The sequence below is a fragment of the Vombatus ursinus genome, unplaced genomic scaffold (assembly GCF_900497805.2).
Source record: "Vombatus ursinus unplaced genomic scaffold, bare-nosed wombat genome assembly UNPS02010980.1, whole genome shotgun sequence".
Taxonomy (NCBI): Eukaryota; Metazoa; Chordata; class Mammalia; order Diprotodontia; family Vombatidae; genus Vombatus; species Vombatus ursinus.
In genome coordinates this window covers 4,175,900-4,197,394 of record NW_020950758.1, presented here as the reverse complement: position 1 = coordinate 4,197,394, position 21,495 = coordinate 4,175,900, and the positions used below count along the sequence as shown (strand labels likewise).

General features: G+C 54.4%; 1 protein-coding gene across 2 annotated transcripts in view; it reads left to right on the top strand.

Annotated features, from left to right (window-relative positions):
* Window positions 1–21,495, top strand: part of NBAS (neuroblastoma amplified sequence) — a 267,157-nt gene that overhangs the window by 15,293 nt on the left and 230,369 nt on the right. For both annotated transcript variants that reach the window (XM_027855628.1, XM_027855629.1), the window contains 4 exons: window positions 1,614–1,747; window positions 3,689–3,822; window positions 3,925–4,023; window positions 19,210–19,348. In XM_027855628.1, coding sequence (XP_027711429.1) covers window positions 1,614–1,747; window positions 3,689–3,822; window positions 3,925–4,023; window positions 19,210–19,348 — 506 coding nt within the window. The remainder of the gene's footprint in view (window positions 1–1,613; window positions 1,748–3,688; window positions 3,823–3,924; window positions 4,024–19,209; window positions 19,349–21,495) is intronic.

The following is a 21,495-nucleotide window of genomic DNA, read 5'->3' as shown; positions in this document are numbered from 1 at the left end:
AGAAGGGCGCTGCCACGCCCCAGGTCTGTGCCCTGATCTGGGCGTGCCTAGCGGCTCCCTCCGGATGGGACTTCCCGACTTTCCCACTCTGTCTCCTTCCAGGAGGGGTCACAGAGAGCCCCCTTTCAGCCCACCCCTCAGCCTCTGAACCCGGGCCCTTGGCTTGCTGAGGGCAGTAAATGGTGGAAGAGGAAAGGGTATAGGTCACCAGGTGGGCGCTGACATATCAGGTCTTGAGGACAAAAGCAAAAGAAAGTTCGAAGCTCCTAAGCTGAGCCTGGGACACAGGAGAGCAGCCAGTGACCAGGGGCAGGACGTGGCGGCAGGGTCTGCGGAGTCAGGAGCAGGGCCCCAGGGGGTGGGGAGTGAAGGCTGGCTGGGGGCTGCTCTCCCTCTGAGCCCCCACACAAGGCCCTCATCATTCAGGCAGCTCTGGGTGTAAGCGTGGGCATGCCTGTCTGTGTCGCTTAGTGAGCACGCTCACTTCACTGGCCATCCCCGGGGGCTGTGGCCGTCCTTGCAGCTACCACGTTGCCAAGCTCTAGGAGACAAACATGCCTTTGGACACGTCCCAAGAAGGGTCACAGAAACCACCGTGGGGCCCATGACCCGTAGAGGGGCCATGCGGTCACCGCAGGCAGGTCCCCGGGCCTGGCCCCTAAATCAGAGATGGGGAGACCGGGTTTTCCGAGGAAGGTCCCACCCTCTGAATTCCCAGGTCCTTACAAGTAATTGTGTGCCAGTGCTGACGGAGGCTGGGTTGCCTTAGAGACCCTGGGTGGAAATTGCAGCTTTGGCCCTCACTGCCTGGGGGACTAGAGGCAAATTATTTCCTTTTTCTGGGCCTCCATTTTCTCATCTGTAAAGTGAGAGAGTTGGCCTCGGTGATCCCTGCACCTTCCACACATGGGGCTTGTTCACTGAGCCAGCGTTTATTAAACGCCCATGGCATGCCGAGTGCTGGGGCTCCACAGAGGCACACGAGGGAGCAGTTCCCTCTTTAAGCCAGTCTGTGGCTTAAAAGATCACAAAGATGTGAAATCGAAGCCTTTTCTAATCGTTTCCAGTCTCTGCGCCCCTCCCCGATGGAGCCCCTTTGGGGCGCTGATGTCCCACCCCACCCTGGAGCCCCGGCTCTGGGCTCCTCTGCCTCTGCCAGGAGCGTGGTTCGGCCTGGATGCACTGCGCGCTCTCCTGGTGACCAGCTCCTCTTTGTTCCGCCCTGGTTCTCTGCAGCCCGCCTCTGGTGCCCGTCTGCAGGAGCGGGGCGGGGGCGCACAGTTTATCAGGCGCTCCTCAGAGCGCCCCCCGCTCTTCCGTGCTCTTCTTCTGGAAGTCTCCTTGGACAGGTTTGGAGGCATCTTCAGGGTCGCCCAGCCGTGCGTCCTTGGCCTCTTTTCTGCCCCTTAATAGTAGTTTGAGGCTTATTCTTGCCAGCCGTGAGAGGCCCAGCGGCAGTGGGCCCGGGCTGGCCGCTCGGCCCGAGGTGAGGGTGACCACCGACCGTCAGGGTGCTGGCTTGGGCCTCCAGACGCTGGGGGTCGGGGGTGGGGGGGGCTCCCTCCCAGCCTTCTCTGTCCGTGTTAATCGGGAGCCCTCTTCTTTCTCTGCAGTTCCCAAGGATCCCAGCCCTCAGTGGAGACGGGTGGCCTGGAGTCACGACTGCACCCTGCTGGCTTATGCCGAGAGCGTGGGCACCGTGAGGGTGTTTGACCTCGTGGGCAGCGAGCTCTTCTCCATCCCCCCGGTATGGTGCTGAGCCTTCGTGGGGGTCAGGCAGGCGTGGCCTGGGGAGGATGGAGCGAGGAGGGGGCGTGGCTGCCGTCCTCAGGGCTGATGGTGCGGCCCGCACGAGCTCCGTGGCACAGAGGAGCTGGGCCTAGCCTGCCTTGGGCATTACAGGGCCGTGGGCTGGTCAGTTCCCTGCCTCGGCTCCGCTTCCCCTCAGCAGAACAGGGGAGTTGGGTTTGCTCCAAGGGCCTATGCCAGAGTCGACTCAGAATCCAAGGCAGTATACAGGAAGCATCATGTGAGTGGTGCAGGCAGCAGTTCTGAGGAGGGGGAGGGCGCAGAGGACCGGCTGGTGAGAGAAGGGTGTTCGTGGGGTGCAGCCCAATGGTTGGAACGGAGGCAGCGGGTGAGAAGGCCAGGGCACTGCCTGGAGCCAGAGCCTGGACCTTGTCCTTTTGGCCCTGGGCGCAAGGACGATAAGATGTGTGTCTAAAAGGTGGGTGGGTGACCTCTCGAGGGGGCTGCTCAGTGTGCAGCCGCAGGCCCCGGCTTAGAGCACCGGGTGTGAGCTCCTGAAAGCGGCTTTGCTTGGCTTGCTGTTGGGGCAGGTGTCCGCCTCTGTAAGGCCATGAGCTCCCGGTCTGGAGCGGGAAGGGGCCGTAAAGGCCATCTAGGACCCCAAGGCCAGGGCAGGCGAGAGCACAAAGGGAGACTGGTCACACAGGTAGTAGAATTTGGGTAGGGTCAGGGGGGATTAGAACCTGGGTCCCCTGACTGCCCAGTCACTGCTCTTTCCACGGCATCGTTCTGGGATAGGGGGAGCCTGTTACCTTTTGTGAATAAGGACTTGCATATTGGGATCATTTGTGGTTGGAGACCCAGATGTGTGGTATTCCCCTCGGCCTTGGGAACCTATGTGAATAGAATGAATGAATGATTGAATGAATGATTGAATGAATGAATGAATGAACAAATGAATAAATGAAGGAATGAATGAATGAAGGAATGAACAAGGCCTTTATGAAGTGCTGACTATGGGCAGAGCTTAGGTCTGAGCCCTGGGCAGTTGCATAGAAAGGTCAGAGGGGCCCTGTCCTAAAGGAGCTCATGTTCTGATGGCAAAGACAGCTCCCAGGAAGGGTTTCAGTTGCACGTCTGGGCCTTGGGGGAAGGGGCCAAGCAGGTGGTCAGGCCTGTTCCATAGTGCCATTTCTGCTCTTGGCTAACCGTGCCCAGGACTGTGCTTCCAAGAGCTTTCTTCTCTGGGACTTCAGCTCCTGCAGCAAGGAGCCGTTGTCAGGGGCATCTCCCGGGGCAGCCTCTCGGGGTGATGGTGGGCACTTCTCTGTAGGCGTGGTAAGCGCCTGGAGGGCAGGGGCTCTCTTTTGTCTTTCTTTGTATCCCCACTACTTAGCACAGTGCCTGGTACATAGAAAGCGCTGTGTACATGTTAGCTGTTGTTATTACTGTGATCCTTGTGGTTGAGTCTTTTTTATTTTGGAGAGGCAGTTGGGGTTAAGTGACTTGACCAGGGTCACACAGCTAGTAAGTGTCAAGTGTCTGGTCTGAAACTGGATTTGAACTCAGTCCTGACTCCAGGGCCGGTGCTCTATCTGCTGTGCCACCTAGCTGCCCTGTTGTGGTTGAGCTCGCGGCCTCAGGGTCTGAGGGGTGATGATGGTCAGGATGGCGGTGGGGATCTGCCCGGCCTGGCCCATGCCACCTCCCGTTTCTCTCCCGGGGGCCCTGCTGCCGAGTGGTACCCCCGTTTCCCAGGTCTGTGAGGGGTACCGCGTGGTGGTGTGGCCAGGCGCTGGTTGTCCTTGGGGGTGGGGCGTCAGTAGGAGATAGCCTGGTCCCAGAGGGGTGCTCTCAGCTGCCCTGCGTCATCGAGCAGAGCTGGTTTGTTATCCCTCTCGGTAGCTAAAGAGTTGGGCTGTTCTCTTCTCTCCTGCAGGCGTCCAGTTTTCCCAGAGACCTCAGCTATGCCATTGCAGGGTTGATATTTTTAGAATACAAGGCGAGTGCCCAGTGGTCCGCGGAACTCCTGGTCGTTAATTACCGGGGAGAGCTGAGAAGTTACCTCGTGAGGTAAGACAGACTTCTGGTCTCACCCCGTGCCCTCTAGGAGACGCTTTGACTTCTGTGGCCTTGTGTAACTTCGGGCGGCCTTTCTGTTCTTTCCCGATTTAGTGTTGGCACCAATCAGAGCTACCAGGAGAGCCACAGTTTTAGTTTCAGTGGTCACTATCCCCATGGAGTCAACACTGTGATTTACCATCCAGGTCACAGGTGAGTGTGTGGGGGACCAGTCCATGCCATGCAGAGCCCCCCAGTGCTAGCAGAGTGCTGGTTGCAGACGGGCTTGCAGAGGAGAGAGTGCCCCCCGGGAGGTTCTTCCAGGATGCTTCCTCCTCTGAGGTTCTGTGCCTTTGGAATTGTGCCACAGGGTGGCAGTGGCCTCTTGCTCAGGGGCTTGCCCTGAGCCAGGCTGGGACCTTGGAGGAGATGTCCAGCGTGGGCAGCCTTCTTCCCCCAGCATCAGTTAGCTTCCTCAACAGCCTCCTGGACACCTGTCCTACATGCCTGTCTCCCCACCTTCCCCATGGGAGCCATCATTGGCTGAGGTGGAAGCAGATGTTTTTCATTTCAGCTGATTATTTTTTTCTAAATTAAAAAAAGTTGAAAATGACTTTTAGAAATAAAACTTTCAAGTTTTTTACAGAACTGAGGGGGAAATTATCAGCTGATTTAATTTCTTAACAATTAAAGATGCCCGAAAGCGGGGAGGGGCTGCTTTGGGGGCGCTGAGTCAGCCAGCAGAGGTGGGAGGAGTCCGTGCTTCAAAGGTCGTAGAGATGTGTGGTGGGTAAGAGTCGGATGCAGTGGTGGCTGAGCTCCCTCCACCCCCCCCGTGGTCCTTGCTTGGCGCTGGCCTGGAGCTGTGTGGCTGCTCCGACCACGATGCAGTCTCTGGACCTCGGGCCCCTGTGAAGGCTCCGTGCGCATTGCTGTGCCCAAGCAGGCACCCCTGGTGTGTTCTGCTGAGGAGGTGCCCATCCCTGAGCAAGGCTGCTCCGGTCCATCTCGGGTCCTGTGCTCCTGGAAGCTGGGCAGGGCCCACCCAGCCTGCGTCGTCTTTGGGGAGTGGGGGAGGAGCGGGCAGACACCTGGGCCTCAGTCCGGCCCTGGCTCCCGGGGCCTGTTGCTTTCCACGCATCTCTCGGTTCTCTGGGTGCCGTGCCTGGGAGCTCGAGGTTGAGCCGTCAGGAGCGGGGGAGTCGAGGTACCCGCCAGTGTTGTGAGACAAATAGAGGGGAAGAGCTGAGCTTGAGTGTTGGGAGGTGTTGGGCTTATTTGGGGGAGAGAATGAGAGGCCTTTGCTGAGTTGGAAGTCTTTTCATAAATGTGAATAATGTTACTGTGTATGCCAGAAAACTGGTTAAGAGGCTTTTCCTTAAATGAAAATGTATTTCTTTTGATTCTGAAATAGCCGCATTATCTTAGGATGGGAAAACCACGCTGGGCTCCTTTTCAGAGGATGGCCGGGTTCTTACAAAGAGGGCGGCCTTTTGAATGTCAGTCTTAACGTTTCACATCTTGTATTTTTCATGCATGACTTCCCATTAATTCTCAAATTTGAATTTTCCACCTCAAGAGTGAATAGGCTTGTCTTGCTTTGATATGCAAAGCTCGGTTGTCTCGACGGTGGGGCCCAAGGGGCCAGGCAGAGCCGGATTGCTTTCCTTGTGGGGGAGCTGGCCCTCCTTGGCTTTGCTCTAGGATGCCCCGCATTTCTTAGGAGACCGTTTCCTGAGCTCTTCTAGTTCTCGGCACTGTTTTCTGGCTTGTTTCTGTTGTGATCGTCACATTGGGAGCCGTCTTAGCAGACAATGGCGGTGATTCTCAGATTGACCCTCGTTGGTTCCCTTCCTGAGATGGACAGTTTGTAAGCAGGGGTTGGATTGGAGGCCCAGCTCTGACCTGGGTGCTGTGCAGCCTTGGGCAGCCTTCACCCCTCTGAGCCTCAGTGTCCTCACCTGCTCAGTAGGGATAATTCTAGGCCCACCTCACAAGAACTGGGGTAGGGGAATCGGCCTGCACACCTTAGAGACTCTGGACGTGGGCTCTGTCCGGTGCCGCAGGTTCTGTTTCCGGCTCTCAAATCCAGAGCTGTGGGGCATCTTGAAGGCCATGGAGTCTAGCCCTTTAGTTCACAGAGAAGGAGCATGAGGGCCAGGCCCGTTAAGTGTCCTGTCCGTCGTCTCTTGCCTTCACTCCTACACACGCTGCTGAGTGCAGGTGGAGACAACACGCGGCTGCCCTGACCGGCCCCACTCCAGGCCGATGCTGCACAGCCTCCCCCGGCCCTCGCTGCTGCCAGGCAATCCTGCTGTACCTTCTCACCCCTCCTCAAGCCCCCCGTGGCTCCTCCTCCCCCCACTCTCAGCTCCATCCCGACTCCTACTTTACAGAAAACACTGAGGCCATTCACCATGGGCTCCCTCTTCTCCCATCACTTGGGTGCCTCCTGCCCCTCTCAACCCTGTCACCCCATCTCCCATAGTGAAGTGGCCTTTGTCTTGTCCAAGGCAGACCCCTCTACCTGCTCAGATGATCCTCTTCCATCCCATCTCCTCCAGCAGACTGCCCCCCACTCCCCCCCCCCCTTCCCCCCCCCCCGTCCCCCGGCCCCTTCCCCCCTGCCCCCGGACATGCCCATGTCTCTCCCACCTCAGAAAAACCCCCCCCCAGAACCTTCCATTCCTGCTGACTCTTGTCTTTTCTCTCCCTTGCCCTCTGTAGCTAAACTCAGAAGCTCTTCTCCAACGGGGCCCCCTCCTCTCACTCTCTTATTAACCCCTTACAATCTGGCTTCTGACCTTCTTGTTCCACCAGAACTGCTCTCTGCAAAGGGACCAGGGATCCTTTAGTTACCACGTCCTATGGCCTTTCCTCAATCCTCATTCCCTGTGGCCTCCTTGTGGCCTGTGACACTGTGGGTCACTCTCTCCTCCTTGACACCCTCTTCTTGCTAGGTTTTTGGGACGCCCCACGCACTCTGCTGGTTGTCCTCCTACCTCTCTGACCGTTCCTCTGTCTTTTTTCACTGGATCTTTCTCTTGATCATGCCCTCAGTAACCACAGGTGTCCCTCAGGGCTCTGTCCTGAACCCTCTCCACCATGGAAGTAGTTGTTGGGGCTCTGCCTGCCTCCGGTCCCTCCTCACTCTAGTCCATCCCCCATCCAGCCACGTGCAGATCTGACCCCGTCACCCCCACCTCTGTAACCTGCGGAGGCTCCCCAGCACCTGCAGTATCCAATATGAAACACTCTGTCTGGCCTTCAAAGCCAAACCTCCTCCCCCTCCCCCTTTGCAGTTGTCTTACTTCCTGCCATGTCCTCTGCATCCAGCGACGTGGCCTTTTCTGTTCCTCAAACAAGACGCTCCGTCTCCCGACCCCTGACTCCAGGTGTTTTCACTGACTGTTTCCCATTCCTGGAATGTCTCCTTCCTCCTTTCTTCCTGTGGACCTCCCCGGCTTCCTTCATCCCGCCTTCTCCAGGAAACCTTCTCCAACCTCTCTTCGTTCCAGCGCCTTCCTCTTTTAACTGTTTCCTCCATATCCTGTACACGTCCTGTTTGTACACAGCCCTCTGCTTGTCTCCCCCATTAGATTGTGAGCCCCTCCAGGCCAGGGACCATCTTTTGCCCCTTTCTGCTTCTCCAGCACTCAGTGCCGTGCCTGGCATGTAGTAGGTGCTTAATAAATGCTTATTGACTGACCGACACATAAAGTGCTCTGCAGTCTTAAAGCGCTTTGTAAATGAAAGCTGTTATTGTTGTAGGATTATCAAAACTAGAGAATGGTTTTTGGCCATTGTGAACGTTGCAGGATGATGCCATAGACCATGTTCGGGTGGGAGCCGTCACTTACCTTCTCCCTTGGATGTTTTTAGTGTTTCCTGTGTTAGTCACTAAAGGAATGGCTAGATATGGAGCTGGACCGGTACGTTTTCCATAGATTCTCGATTCTCCACTAGACAAAGTTTATGGTTTCAAGGTAGAGTGCCTCCAGGAAGACTCTCAATGCTTGTGACTGGGCTGGTAGGCTAACCACAATGTAGGCCTTGTCATTGACTCCAGCCATCGAGGGTGATTATGGAAGAGTTGTTGGCCTTGGAAAGATGAGTGTGCCGCAGTGTGCTTGGAGAGCTGGCCGCGCATGGAGTGGACATTTCTTTTGCTTTTCAGTTTTTGATTTTTTTGCATGTGATAGCATCCTTCCTCCGTGGAGCTCAGAGCCATCTTCTGAACGTAGCAGTGTTATTGTGCTCGAGGAGAGTGGCCCTTTTGTCTGCTCCTCTTTGGATGCCATTCTGAAGGGTCCCGGGGTCTTTGGAGACTCACGTTTCTGAATTTCTAGAGACAACTGCTTTTGGGCCTGCTACATGGAAGGTCAGAACTGTCCCATGCGTTCTGTGATATGGGCTGACAGTTGACGGGAGGGTCTTGAGTTTGAGCCTTCTGTAGGTGGCTAAACACACCTGGCTCACGAGGACTTTGATTGTAGCCGCTTCCAGCTTCCTGTCCAATGGGAGAAGAATCTGTTTCTTACCCTTTCTTTTGACCTTACCAAAGCATGCAATAATTTGGAAGTGGACCTTCACCCCAATAGGCTTTTGGAGTAGTGATTGGTTCCCTCCGACTAGGATGTGTTGCAACCGTCTCGGGCTGACGGAAGACCTTTTAACCTTTTAAATTGTGTTTTCCTCATTATTTATTTTTCCCTCTCTGAGAGAAGATTTTTTTTAATTGTTGTTTAACTTGAGGCGGTGGCTTCATTTCGTCTGTCACTGAGTTTCATTTGTCCTGAAAAAAAATCTTTTCAATTATAAATGCTCTCTTCTGTATGTGACGGCTTTTCCTAAGTCCCTGAGAAAAAGGTTCATCGAGATGCCATTTTTTAGAGGTTGTTTGCGCCAGGCCAGAGTTTCTGCTGTTGTTGTTCATTGTGTTGATGCCTCTTGTGATTGGTTTTTGCATTTTTGCTTCCCTGGGCAATGGGGCTGAGCTCTCTCCATTGGGATGTAAGCCTTTGAGTCTTCTGTCCTCAGATTCTAGGTGTTGGGCTGGCAGGGACCTCCCAGCCTTCCCATTTTATGGATGAGAAGAGTGAAGTCTAGTAAGGGGAAAGAGTTCCCTCGTGTCACGTAGGGTTAGGGTTGGCAGAGTTAGTGTTTGGACCCTGGGCCAGTGGTTCCAAAGCCATTGCCTTTTTTCTTTTTCTTTTTCTTTTTCTTTTTTTTAGGCAATTGGGGTTAAGTGACTTGCCCAGGGTCACACAGCTAGTAAGTGTCAAGTGTTTGGTATGAGGCTGGATTTGAACTCAAGTCCTCCTGACTTGAGGGCCGGTGCTCTATCCACTGGACCACCTAGCTGCCCCTCCATTGCCTTTTTTTCACTGTGTTAGGGTGTATTGTTTGATTTCCAGAAAGGACTTTTGGAGTTTTTGATAATCAAACGGGAAATATGAAAAATTTATAATTCAGGAAAGGTGGAGAAACAAAACCTCTTGTGTTGATGAAAATCCAGTATTTTGATGTGTCAAAAAAGACTTTCTCCCATACAGCTGAGGTCTGTTGAGGCGCATGAGGATGGACGTTTTCAAATTGACCTGGATGGGGTTCATTCTGCCTTGATTAGCCCAAGGGATTGGAACTAAGAGTTTAAAAAGTCCATTATTTAAGGTTAGTATGGCCTCCCATCTGTGTCTTAGGAGAAGCAGAAGAGTTAATTGGAACGTGAAGCAGACCCAGCCCTCGGGTGTCTCTCTAAGGGCTTCCTTTGAAGAGGGCCGACAGTGGGTCTGTTTGTGGGCCAGGAGATTGTGGCCAAGGAACTTCCCCGTGGGCCTCCGTTTCTTCATCTGTGAAGGAGGAGTGGAGCTCATTGATCTCGAAAGGCCCTTCCAGTTGTGAAGCTCATGATCTCTTTGTGACCTTGAGCGCATCCCTGGGTGCTCATCTCTGGAGAAAAAGTAAGAGGAGAGACACGGGAGATGGAGTTGTGTTGAGCAGCCCAAGGCTAAATGGCGATTCTCCTGGAGGACGCTGGGCATGCCTCCTCCCCTCGCCCGGGCTGCCCCTGCAGGAGGCCTCAGTAGCGTCTTTGTCGTTGTCCTCAGGACTTCTGTCGGGCCGGGGCTGCACCTGCCATTTCAGAGCACCCTGCACCTTAAAGTCACGGTGTTCCACAGACCTTGCAAACCCCTTCATCTGATGGCTGGCTGGATGAAGAAACTGAGGCTCAGAGACAGACGATGGATCGTTTATAGTCAAATAGCTTATCGTTGGCAGAGCTGGGCCCCCCTGGGATTTTAAAATGCCTCGTGGCCCAAGGCCATTTGTTGCCGTGGGCGCTCCTCCCCTGAGTCATGTTTTCATCCTGCATGACTCTTGGCCGTGGCTTTCTGTGAGTCTTCCAGAGGGGGATTCCCCTGTAAGAATGATACTAATAAAGATCTGCCTGATGCTTTAAATGTTGCAAAGCCTTTCCCATCCGTTGTCATGCGGGGGCTTCCCAGGAGGTCCGTGAAGCAGTCGGGGAGGGCTTGTCCTGCCCGTCTGGCCACAGACTAGGAAGTGTCCCGGCGGAGCCTGCCACGTGCACGGTCCTCCGACAGTGGCTGGCCAAGGCAGCCATGGCTCCGTGGCTCCCCGGAGCTGTCCGATTCCTTTAACAAGCAGAGAAGGCTGGGACGGCGCTCAGACTCTCCCTGCGTCACAGGGGACCTCCTTTCCACGTCCTCGTGTCCACAGCGGATGAGCTCCTTGCTTTGTTGTCCCTCAGGGATGAAAACCAAAAGATGAGAAAGGTTTCAGGTCACAGTCTCACCGTTGCTGTCTTTTTTGGGGCCTCTGCTGGAAGGAGAACCTTTGCCCCCCCCATTTAGCCACTGAAAGATACGCCTGCCCCAGGAGTCTGAAGCTGCTGGAGGCAGGGGCTGCACCTTGAGTCTGAAGGGAGGGCTCCTGCTGACCGCTGAGTCCTCCCTTCTTGTGGGTCCCCTTCCCGGGCTGGCGAGGTGGCGTGCCTGCTTGTCCTTTTCCTGTGGTCTGGGCGGCCCTGCTTTAGGGCTTGAAAGAGTGCCCATTTAGGGTTGTCCGAGGAGGAAGGTCCCTCTTGTAGAACAGAATGGGATTCCAAGAGCCGAAGGTCGGTGATGATGTTCTGTGTGCCCAGGACGAGACCCTCGACCCTCATCGGGCACAGCTCATCCAAGTGTGAAATCCGTGGAATAATTACAGCAGCGGGGCGCAGAGGCGAGGGCACAGTCTGTGCCTAAGTGGTCAGAAATCTGCTAATGGACAATACTCGTTATCTGACTAAGCTAATTAAGTTGGGGTGCTGAAGAGAAAGGGTGGACCAGACGCTTGGGTTGGGGCATCGGCGTGGCAGTGGGTGTGGCAGCGGGCGTGCGGGCTGGCAGCATTTGCTTGGCTCGTGTCACTGGTGCAGAGAAAGCATCTCGTGCCCGCCTCTCATTTTATGGATGAGGAAACCGAGCCTGCAGCTTGTTCAAGGTCACGATGGTAGTAAAAGCAGGGAGAATCTGGATTTGACCCAGGTCCTCCCGCTCCCAGTTGAGGGCAGCTGGGGGCACCGCGGTCGATAGAGGCAGCAAGACCTGGGATCACATCCTGCCTCAGGCACTCACTAGCTCTGTGACCCTGGTCCAGTCACTGCACTGCTGCCTGCCTCAGTTTACTCAGCTGTAAAATAGGGATAGTCATAGCTGCCACTGTTGTTGTGAGGATCCAATAAGATACTCTTTGTAAGGTACTGGGCACCGTGCCTGGCACACAGTCGCTGCTTAATAAACGCTTGTGTCCTTCCCCCCTCCCTCCCTGCGTTGCCATCCTTTCAGGATGCTTTTTAAGGAACAAGTTTCTTTGGCATTTGACTTCTATGCAAATATCTCGTTTCATCCCGTTTTCTCTCTTTCATAATAACGGGGATCCCCACCAGGGGTGGGCTGGAGTCTACAATTCAGCTCAGCAAATATTTGTTCCTGGCTCGTGTGCAGAGCATGATTCTAGGGCTTCCAGGGATGCAGAGTTGAGGTGAACCCTGATCCCTGCCCTCTCGGCAGTCTGTCGTCCGGCACAAGGAGAGGCAGGCACAGATTTGTGCACGATGAAGACATCACGAGGGGTGAACGAAGGGTTTGCTGCAGGGGATCTGAGGGGGAGGCGGTCAGTCCAGGGCAGGATCAGCAGGCTTCTGGCGAGAGGGCAGCCGAGTGGACTTTGAAAGGCGTGTAGAAATCCCACGGTGCAGTGTAGGGAGAGAGAGGGCATTTCAGGCAAAGGAAGTGCCAAGAGAATCGTTCCTTTCTTTCCTACATAATGGTTTCTTGTTTTTCTGTTGTCCCCGCGTTGTGGGTTTAAAAGTTTTTTTTATACAAGTATCTTTTGTTTTTACATTATTGAATTTCCCATTATATTCCTTCCCTTAGCCCCTCCCAGTGAACCATCCTTTATAATGAAGTTTGAAGAAAGGAAGAAGAAAAAAAAAATTCTGCCCAACTAAACAACATATTAGAAAGTCTGACATCACACAGAGCATCTCACCTCCTCCCACTGTGGGACCTGTTCATACAACGGTTCCTACCTAGGGGCTAGTGGGCGTGCAAGGCACCTTGAATGTCTCTCGTGGCCTCGACTACGGGTTAACCCCAAAGGTTGTTTGCTCCCTGCCGCCTTGGGCACCATCTTCACGGATGTCGTGCTGGCAGTGGGCTGGGGATGGTTTTCTCCCAGCAGATCAAGCTTCGGTGAAAGAGGGCAGGAGCCCAAAGGTGTCAGCGGCAAAGAGGAAGCAGGGCTTAGAGCAGGAGCAGATGGAGGGAGGGAGGGTCCCTGCCTCCGGTCCGCCCGTCGTCACACCGTGCCATGGACAGGACCCAGACCCGTAGTGGGAGGGGCAGTTATTGTGACGACCTAGGAAGCGGCCTGGATTTGGAGCCAGACCTCGCCTTGGCCGCTTCCGCCTGGCTGACCCAGTGTTCACCTTCCTTCTTGGAGCCTCAGTGCCCTCCTCCACACAGCGGAGGGTCCTGAGACATCCTCAGCACTCAGTGCCCTGCACACAGCGGGCGGCCCACATGTGTTGACTTTCTTGGGCCAGAGAGTGAAGAAGACCTGTCCCCATGGGGAGTGGACAGGCTGGGGACAGGAGCTCCTGGAGGACAACTGGCTGATGGTCGTGGCAAGGGGAGCCTGGTCAGGCCTGTGGCATCACTTGTCCTTGTTTTCCCAAGATCAGGTGATCAAGACTTGAACTCAGGCCCTCTGATTACGAGGCCAGTAGGGTTTAGGTGTAGGATTTCATAGTCTGGTCCCAGGATCATAGATTTAGAGCAGCCAGAGACCGCGAAGGGCATCCTGGCCAGCTATTCATTTTACGGATGAGAAAACTGAGACCCAGAGAGGGCGGTAGGTGAGCCCAGGCCCTTTGCGTCCAAAGGCAGTCTGATCGCTTCCCTCGATACGGTGCTGCCCCCACGGCACCCTTCTCAGTATTGGTCCTTTCAGCTTCCAGGGCTCTTGGCTCCCGGGGGGTCGGGACGTGTGTAGCCAGGCCACCCGTCACCGGGAGCAGTGACCTTCCCTCATTGGGCCCCCAGGGGCCTTAGGTTTAGAAGGCTGGTGCTCAACCTTGCGCTCGTGGGCACTGAGAGGCCACGGATTTGCTCACGGACAGATTGTTCTTGAACTACGTGGCCTTGGTCATCGGATGGGACCTGTGGGTCTGGGGAGGACGCAGGCCACTTCTCGTTTATTTTCTGACTCTCCATGTCCAGGCACAGTCAGAGGTTTTAGGGGAAACCACGAAAGTATCAGTTGGGGCCAGGAAGATTGCAGAGTGTGGGCAGGCCCCCCAGAGGCGGGAGCCCCCAGACTCATCCTTGGAAAGGCCTGAAGGCCTGCCCCTCCTCCGGGGCCAGCTGGGTTCCCTGGCCTCTTGGGATGTGCCAGGAAGCGCTGAGTCAGCGGCGCTCTTCTGGTCACCGACCGACTGCTTCCCTTGGCTCCCCCTCCGGAAATTACACGACGGGACTTTTGTTCTTTCATTTTGACTTCTCTGTGTAGATAGGGTGTATTGTTCAGTGCTGCAAACTCCTCGGGGGCAGAGGCGTTTCATCTTGGTTTTCACGGCCCTGGGGGCTCCCTCTCCCCACCCCCAGCCAAACACACTGCCTGGCACACAGTCAGCATTTAATAAATGCTTATTGATAGACCCCCTCCTTGGCAGTGCAGCGAGGGGCAGACGTGCTGTCGGGTGGCAGGTGGGAGGCTCCCTGGAGGCATCAGGACCCCCAGGGGTCACTCACAATCCCCAGCAAGTCCCGAGGGGGCTTCCTGCTGCGGGCCCCGCCCCGCCCTGCCCTCCTGGTGCGGGGGCCGCAGTGGGCAGCGAAGGTCATGCTGCGGCATGCATTCTACATCGGTGCCATGGTGGCGACCCCTGCTTCCCGAGTTGTCACCTTGTTTTACGCCACCAGGTGGCGCCTTCTGCCAACAGTTGTTTGGCTGAAAAGGAGAGAAGTTCACTCGGACCCAGACGGATTCTGAGGCCACCGAGTCTGGATGCTCTGCCCCTTCCCCGTGGCAGCGTTCGGGCTTAGAGCGCCTCGTTCCCTGAGAGTCTCACGCGTGTTGTCTGGAGGGGTCTTGTCCTTTCGTGTCCTCTCTAGCTCATTAGTGGTGATGGGAACTAGCATGCTATAGCGCAGTAGGGTTTGCAAAGCGCTCTAGGGATCCCTCATTCGGTGAGCTCTATTTTACTGGTGAGGAAACTGAGTCTTGGGTCTTTAACTGTAACCCGGGTCACCCTCTCCCCTGCATCGCCCTCGCACATTCCTCCCCTCTACCCTGCTCCCCTGTTGGCCAGAGCCAATTGATCCGCTGGCTGGGTGGAATCTAACCAAGGTCTTCTGGGTTCCATTTGACTGCCCTCTGCCCACTTCTCGGGTGGGCAGGCAGGCATCCTGTCTCAGGGCCCTCTGCCCACTTCTTGGGTAGGTAGACATCCTTATTCAGCTGCCCTCTGCCTACCTCTCGGGTGGGCAGGCAGGCATCCTGTCTCAGATGCCCAGTTCTCTCCTTATCACTTCAGCCCACCTGAGACGGAGCCTGGCCAAGGTGGTGGTCAGAACTCTTAGGATGGGAAAGTCTTTTCTTACAGTGCTGGGGGTAAGAAACTTGGGCCCTATTGAATCCTTGCACTGCTCCAGCGGCGTTGACGTTCACTAGGCAAACCCAGGAGAACCACATCCAGCCCCCTCTCCTGCTGGGCTCCAAGAGATGCTGATTAGATCGAATTTAATAACGACTGTAAGGCCTGGGGCGAAGTGGCGTTACTGTTCAGATTGACACGCGTGGTGCAGTTTAATGCGGGGATGTTGTTTTAACTATCGGGGGATGGCTCTGTCCTTATTTGAGACTTCCTTCTAAATCAGTGCCTTCCATGACAATTAGATCTTGGTACTTTCATCCCCGTATGCATTGCAGTGACGTGTTTTGCTCTTGGAAAAGACTCAGGATGAAATCTTGAAATATACGCTGATTTGCCTGTTTGGTTCAAATTAATCAGCTGAATTTGGCTCACCTGAATTCTGGGCTTTCCCTGGACTTTCCCATGCACACTGCTGCTTGCAAGATCACCCTGAAGCCCAGATACTTGGATTGACCAAAGCCTCATCCATTTGGGAGCTCTGTGGAAGGAGATGGGGATCGTGGCGGCCTCCTCCTCTCTGAGCCAGGGCTTCCTTCACTCCCCCCGACTGCTGAGAAATCTTCCCAGAACGGATGAGCCTGGGTCCAGATCTCTTGGAAAAGACAAGTCCAATTCACCCTTTCTCTCAGTGGTTCAGTGTCATCTTTCTAAGTCAGTTCTGGCCTTGGTAATAAAGTACCGTCATTGTGCTTGTCTGGAAGCAATCCTTCCCTCCTCTGTTGTGTCTCACTCTCCTTGTTACTGAAGAATCAGATAACCCTCCTCGTTGGACTTGTAATAAAACACGGGCCTGCAGGCTGGGTGCTCTGCTTTGACTCAGCCGAGGCTATTTGGGAAGCTTCTGCCTTCTTAAAGTCGTTGATTCTGGATGAAAAATCAGGTTGCTCGGGATGCTGAGCATCAAGATGGCAGGCTGTAATACGTCCGTAGGGGCTTCAGGTCCCTGCAGTGGAAGGGAGCTCCCCATGCCCAAAGCAGGAATTCCAAAGCGCTGCAGGGAGCACCCTGTGTTGTGACCAGGTCCCGTGCCCTTTCGGCCAGCTTTTGTGCTTAGGACGTTTGTGCTTCTGAGGAGGCGTCCGAGTCTGTCGCGGGTCCCTGCCACCCGTTACCTCTGGCTCTACCCTCTAGCAGACCAAGGCCATTCTCTCTTTTAAAAAAGAAGCAAAACATTCTTTTAACGTTGGGAACTGAATTGAACAGGAAAGGGGAGATTGTATAAGAAACTGTAAGTGTCTATTAGTGTTTGATTTTCAAGAAATACATATCTGCATGTATGAACTCTCAGAAGGTAATGACAAAATTTCCCTGTTGATTCCCTTTCTGCCTTCTTCTTTTGTGTGCCTTTAACATTTTTTATTGATTTACTTTGTTTTGCGTATTTCTCACTACCCACTAAGCCACCAACTTTCCTTCCAGTAGAAGCCCTCCCTTTCAACACTGTATAATAGTAAAACAAACAACCGAGGCCCTGGTCCCATCAGGGAACCCCTTCCTTCTTCTGAGCTTCTGGTTCACCCCTCTCTGCTGGACGGCATCTTTCATCTTCAGGAGTCTCAGGAATCGGCTGCCTCGGTCACAGGGCGGATGTCCTGTTTTCCTTCACGTTATTATTGTGATCATCTCTCAGACTGGCGTCTCAGTCGCGCTGTTTTCACTCTGAGTCAGGTGATGTGAGTCTTCCTGTGTTTTTCAGCATTTTCAAAGTTTCTTATGGTGCAGTAACTTTCTGTGACATTTCTATGCCAGTTGCTTAGCTATTCTCTGGTTTGTGGGCACAAAAATGTGCTCTCACGCGTCCTCTCCTCCCTGTGATCCTTCCCCTTGGTGTCTGGTCTCCCTCAGGCATGTGCCCAGTGGCAGAATCACTAGCGGATGGCAAGTATGGTTTAGTGACTTTAGGGCAGAGTCCCAGATGTTTTCTGGAAGGATTGGATCAATTCACAGATTCTGGCCACACATTCAGGGGCCTGTCCTCTCTGGACCCTCGTAAGGAGTGGCACTTCTCTCTGGCGACCTTTATCAGTCTGATCAATGTGAATTAGAACCTCAGAAGTGCTTCTGTTCACATTTCTCTGATAGTGATTTTGAACATTTTCTGTAAGGTTTTTGATGGCTTTTGTGTCTTTGGTTGAGAAATGTCTATTCCTGTCCTTTGATTACTTATCTGTTGGACAATGGCTCTTGTTCTTACATGATGTGTCAAGTCAGACCTTGGTCAGGGAAATTTGCTGCAAAGATTTCCCTTGATTAGCTGTTTCCCATATAATCCTATCTGCATTCATTTTGGTTATATAAAAACTTTAAAAATTTATGTAATCAGTATTGTCCGTGATCACCTCTATCACTTGGAGAATTAGCAGTTCTCCCCCTTGGTAGAGTTGTGAAAGGTTCCTTCTTCCTTTCTCCTCTGATTTTTTTTTTTTAAATGATATCAGCTTCTACATCTAGGCCATCTCTCCATCCATTTGGAGCTTCTTTTAGTGTGTGGTATAGGATGCTGGTCTGATCTTGATTTCCACCAGATGACTTTCCAGTTTCTTCAGCAGCTTTTGTCCTATGGGGAGTTGGTGCCATCTAGTTTATTGAACACTGTGCTGCTCTCTTTGGTTGTTTCTGCATCTCTCTCTCTCTCTCTCTCTCTCTCTCTCTCTCTCTCCCCCCCTCTCTCCCCCTCCCTTCTCCTTCTCTCTGTCTCTCTCTTCTTTCTGTCTCTGTCTCTGTCCCTCTCTCTCTCTCCCCTCTCTTCTCTATCTCTCTCTCTTCCTCTCTCTCTCTCTCTCCCTCCCTCCCTTCTTCTCTCTGTCTCTCTGTCTCTCTCTCTCTCTCTCTCTCCCTCTCCTCTCTCTCTCCTTTCTCTCTCTCTCTCTCCTCTCTCTCTCTCTTCCTTTCTCTGTCTCTCTCCCTCCCTCCCTCCCTTCTTCTCTCTGTCTCTCTCTCTCTCCTCTCTCTCTCCTCTCTCTTCTCTCTCTCTTCCTCTCTCTCTCTCTCCTCTCTCTCTCTCCCTCCCTCCCTCCCTCCCTCTCTCCGTCTCCCTCCTCTCTCTCTCTTTTTAAACTTAATCTCTTTCCATTGATCAGCGTTTCTACTTTTTAACCAGTTGCTGCTTTGTAGCAGCCTCTACGCTGTCTTCCACACTTGAGCCCGTCAGCTAACTGAGGGTCTGGCTCACGCCCCCTTCCTTCCAGCCCAAGCTTCTTTTCCTTCCTCCATCCTGCACCTCATCTGCAGGCGGTCTGGGATGAGGTCTCTTCCTCACCCACTTAGCTGGGTGCTTTCCGGTCTGTCCTTTCTCAAGTGGAAATGATTTCACCTGCAGTTTTCTCCGTGTTTGCATAGAACCTTCCATTCAAAGGTCCAGTAAGAATCGCAAATGGACTGAATTTTTGCACAGAGTGCTCCTGCTCCTTGATTGAATATTTTCCGGTTGATGATTCACGAGCTCCTCAGAACGTGTTCTCTTCTCCAGGTGCACTGTTTCTGGGAACTATTAGCATTTTACTGAAAATTTGGGAAGCCGCGTTGTGAAGCTCTGGCCTGGCTGCTGGGGCAGGACGCCAGTAAGAGCAAGGCCGGCAGTCTGCAAAGGACTTAGCCATCGCCCTGTGCGCCTGTTTCTCATCGGGAGCTCCCGTTCTCCATCATCATCCTAGTTTGTGTGAACGAAAGGGGAACACGCTCACAGGGTCATTAGTCACAGTGTAGTTTTTTGGTGGTGCAGGGAAGGGTGGATCTATGATTTCATTGGTGTGGGAGCTTTTGGGGAGCTGTTCCTTATTCTGGGCCATACAGGTCCCCTCTCTGTGGCCTTGGGTCAGTCACTCGCCCCTCTGAGTGACTCAGGGGCTGATTTGTCTTCCGTCTTTTGTTCTGGCTGTCTGTGGTTGGGGGGGCCCTCTTCTGCAGATGGTGGAATGCTGTATGACTGTTGGGGAAAAACGTCCTGTGTCCTTCTGCCCAGGAGGTGCCGTCCGGCCTCTGCTGGAAGAGTTGGGGTGAGGGAGCCCGCTCCTAGCGCCCTTCTGTTGGGTGCGGCTGCTTTGATGCGGGATGTAGTCTGTGGCCTTGTAGTTTGGTCGTTGGGGGCGCGGCACGCCTAATTCTTCCACGCTGGCACTGAGTTGAGTTTCACAGTTGATCGCCTATAAAGATTGTTTCTCCTTTCCATCCAGGCTTTTGCTGGTGGGCGGCTGTGAAACCGATGAAGCGAGCACCCCGACAGCCCGGGCCTGGGGTCTCTCTGCTTGGAGAGTCTTGTCCGGATCGCCCTATTACAAGCCGGTCAGCAGCAACGGGGATGGCCTTGCCGTGGTAAGTGACAGCAGCCGGGCGCGCTGGTCTGGCCGGGGTCTGCGGCCCGCCAGCGCTCTGTGGGACCCTGCACCGGGAGCGGGAGGGGGCTCAGGAAATCTCAGTTGTGTCGTTACGTGTCAGGCTGAATCAGAGGATGCCGTATTAACGGAGCCTCGTCTTTATCGGGCGGCTGCCAGAAATGATGGCAATCGAAGGTTTCCACGCTGCTTTGGGGGAGTTTATTCCTTGTTCCCTATTTACGGGTGACCGCCAGCAGCTCAGTCCTGTGTGCTGTGGTTAAACTCGCCCCCTCCCAACTTTAGGAAGAGGAGGATATGCTAAGCTGATGTGCCGGCCTGCGGTGATTCATCCCGGGCGGGTCACGCTGCTTGGGCTGTGGGTCCTGGGCTGTGTAGGAGGCAGAGGCCACGGGCGGCAGGGTGAGCCCCCAGGCCCTTGGGGTGAGCTGCCCAGGTGCTGATCTAAGAAGTGGAACGCTCCGTGGCCACGTTTGGCTTCCATCCTTGGGTTAATCCACGAGCACGTGTTAGGAGGCGGCTGTGTGCCGGGGAGGGGGGAGGAGGGCAGGCCCGAGACAACAGCCGCCTTGCCAGGCGGTCACGCTCTGATTCAGTCAGACCGTCTTGTCTACGTCATTCTGTGCAAGCGTGTTGTTAGGGCCTCACCTTGGTGGCTGGTTCACATCACTGTTGGCAGACGCCTGTGCCCTTTTCAGTGTGGACGGTCCTTTCTCCGGTGCAGATTGCAGCCCTCCTACGGCTTAGTAGACACACTTGAGGCCAGCTCTCCAGCTTAGGGCTCATCCTTGAGCTGCGAGCCCCAGCCTGGAGACGGAATGCCCTTTCTTAGCCCTGTCCAGAGAGCAGAGCAGGCAGAGGAAGTAGGATAATGAAGCTTTGTAAGGCCTTGGAACCTCCTGGTTCAGGGAAGCCGGGTGAGGGGTCTCTTTCTGGAGGGTTTGAGAATGGATGAACGGGCTACAGACATTGGCGCAATCAGCTTAGTCATCAAGCATTTATTAAACACCTACTGTGTTCCAGGGCAGCTAGGTGGCACAGCGGATAGAGTGCTGACCCTGGAGTCAGAGGATCTGAGTTCAAATTTGAACTCAGACGCTTACTAGCTGTGTGACCCTGGGCAAGTCACTTACCCCTTGTTTGCCTCAGTTTCCTTACCTGTAAAGTGATCTGGAGAAAGAAATGGCAAAGCACTCCGATACCTTTGCCCAGAAAACCCCCCATGGGGTCATGGAGATTTGGACATGACTGAAACAACTGAACAATAAAGTGTGCCAGGCATAGTGCTAAGCACTGGGGATACAGGAAAGGCCCAGGGCAGCCCCTGCCCTCGAGGAGCTTCCAGTCTGGTGGGGGAGACAGTGAGCAAACACCTCTGTGCAAACAGGCTGTTGCCAGTGTAAATAGGAGACCATCAGCAGAGGGAAGGCTGGCCCTAGGAGGAAGAGGGGTGAAGTCCCTGGCACCAGCCACCGTCACCAGGGCTGAGCCACGCCTTCTCCCATGGCACCTGCCACTGTCAACAGGGCTGAGCCATGTCTTCAGTAGTGCCACTTGTCTCCAGGGCTGAGCCATGCCTTCTCCCATGGCACCTGCCACTGTCAACAGGGCTGAGCCATGCCTTCTCCCGTGGCACCCACCACTGTCGCCAGGGGTGAGCCACGCCTTCTTCCACAGCTTCCTTTGCCAGTCTCAGGGGAGCCTTCGGGTTTGCCCCTGCACGTTTGTGCTGGTCCAGCCCAGGCCTGTGCTAGTTGTGGACGTTTCCTAAGACAGCGTGGAGGTGGCCTTGGAGGTGGCGTGTGAGCTGAATGACTTGAGATGTCCCCTTTAATGACGCGTGCTAGAGTGTGTTTGCAGTGGCGCAGAGTCGCGCCTTCGGTCCTCCAGGCTCCCATCTCCCCAAGCCGGGTGCAACTCTCACCCAGCGCCCCCCCTCAGCTCACAGCCCACCACCTTAGTCCAGGCCCCTTACTTGGTTATGGCGGTAGCTCCGGGGGCCTCCCTGCCTCCAGTCTCTCCATCGTCCCCGCGTCTGCTAAAGTCTGACTCTGTGACCCCTCCACCGACTCCTGTGGCTGCCTGGGACCTAGAACATGAGCTCCGCTGTGCTTCTGGAGCCTTTGT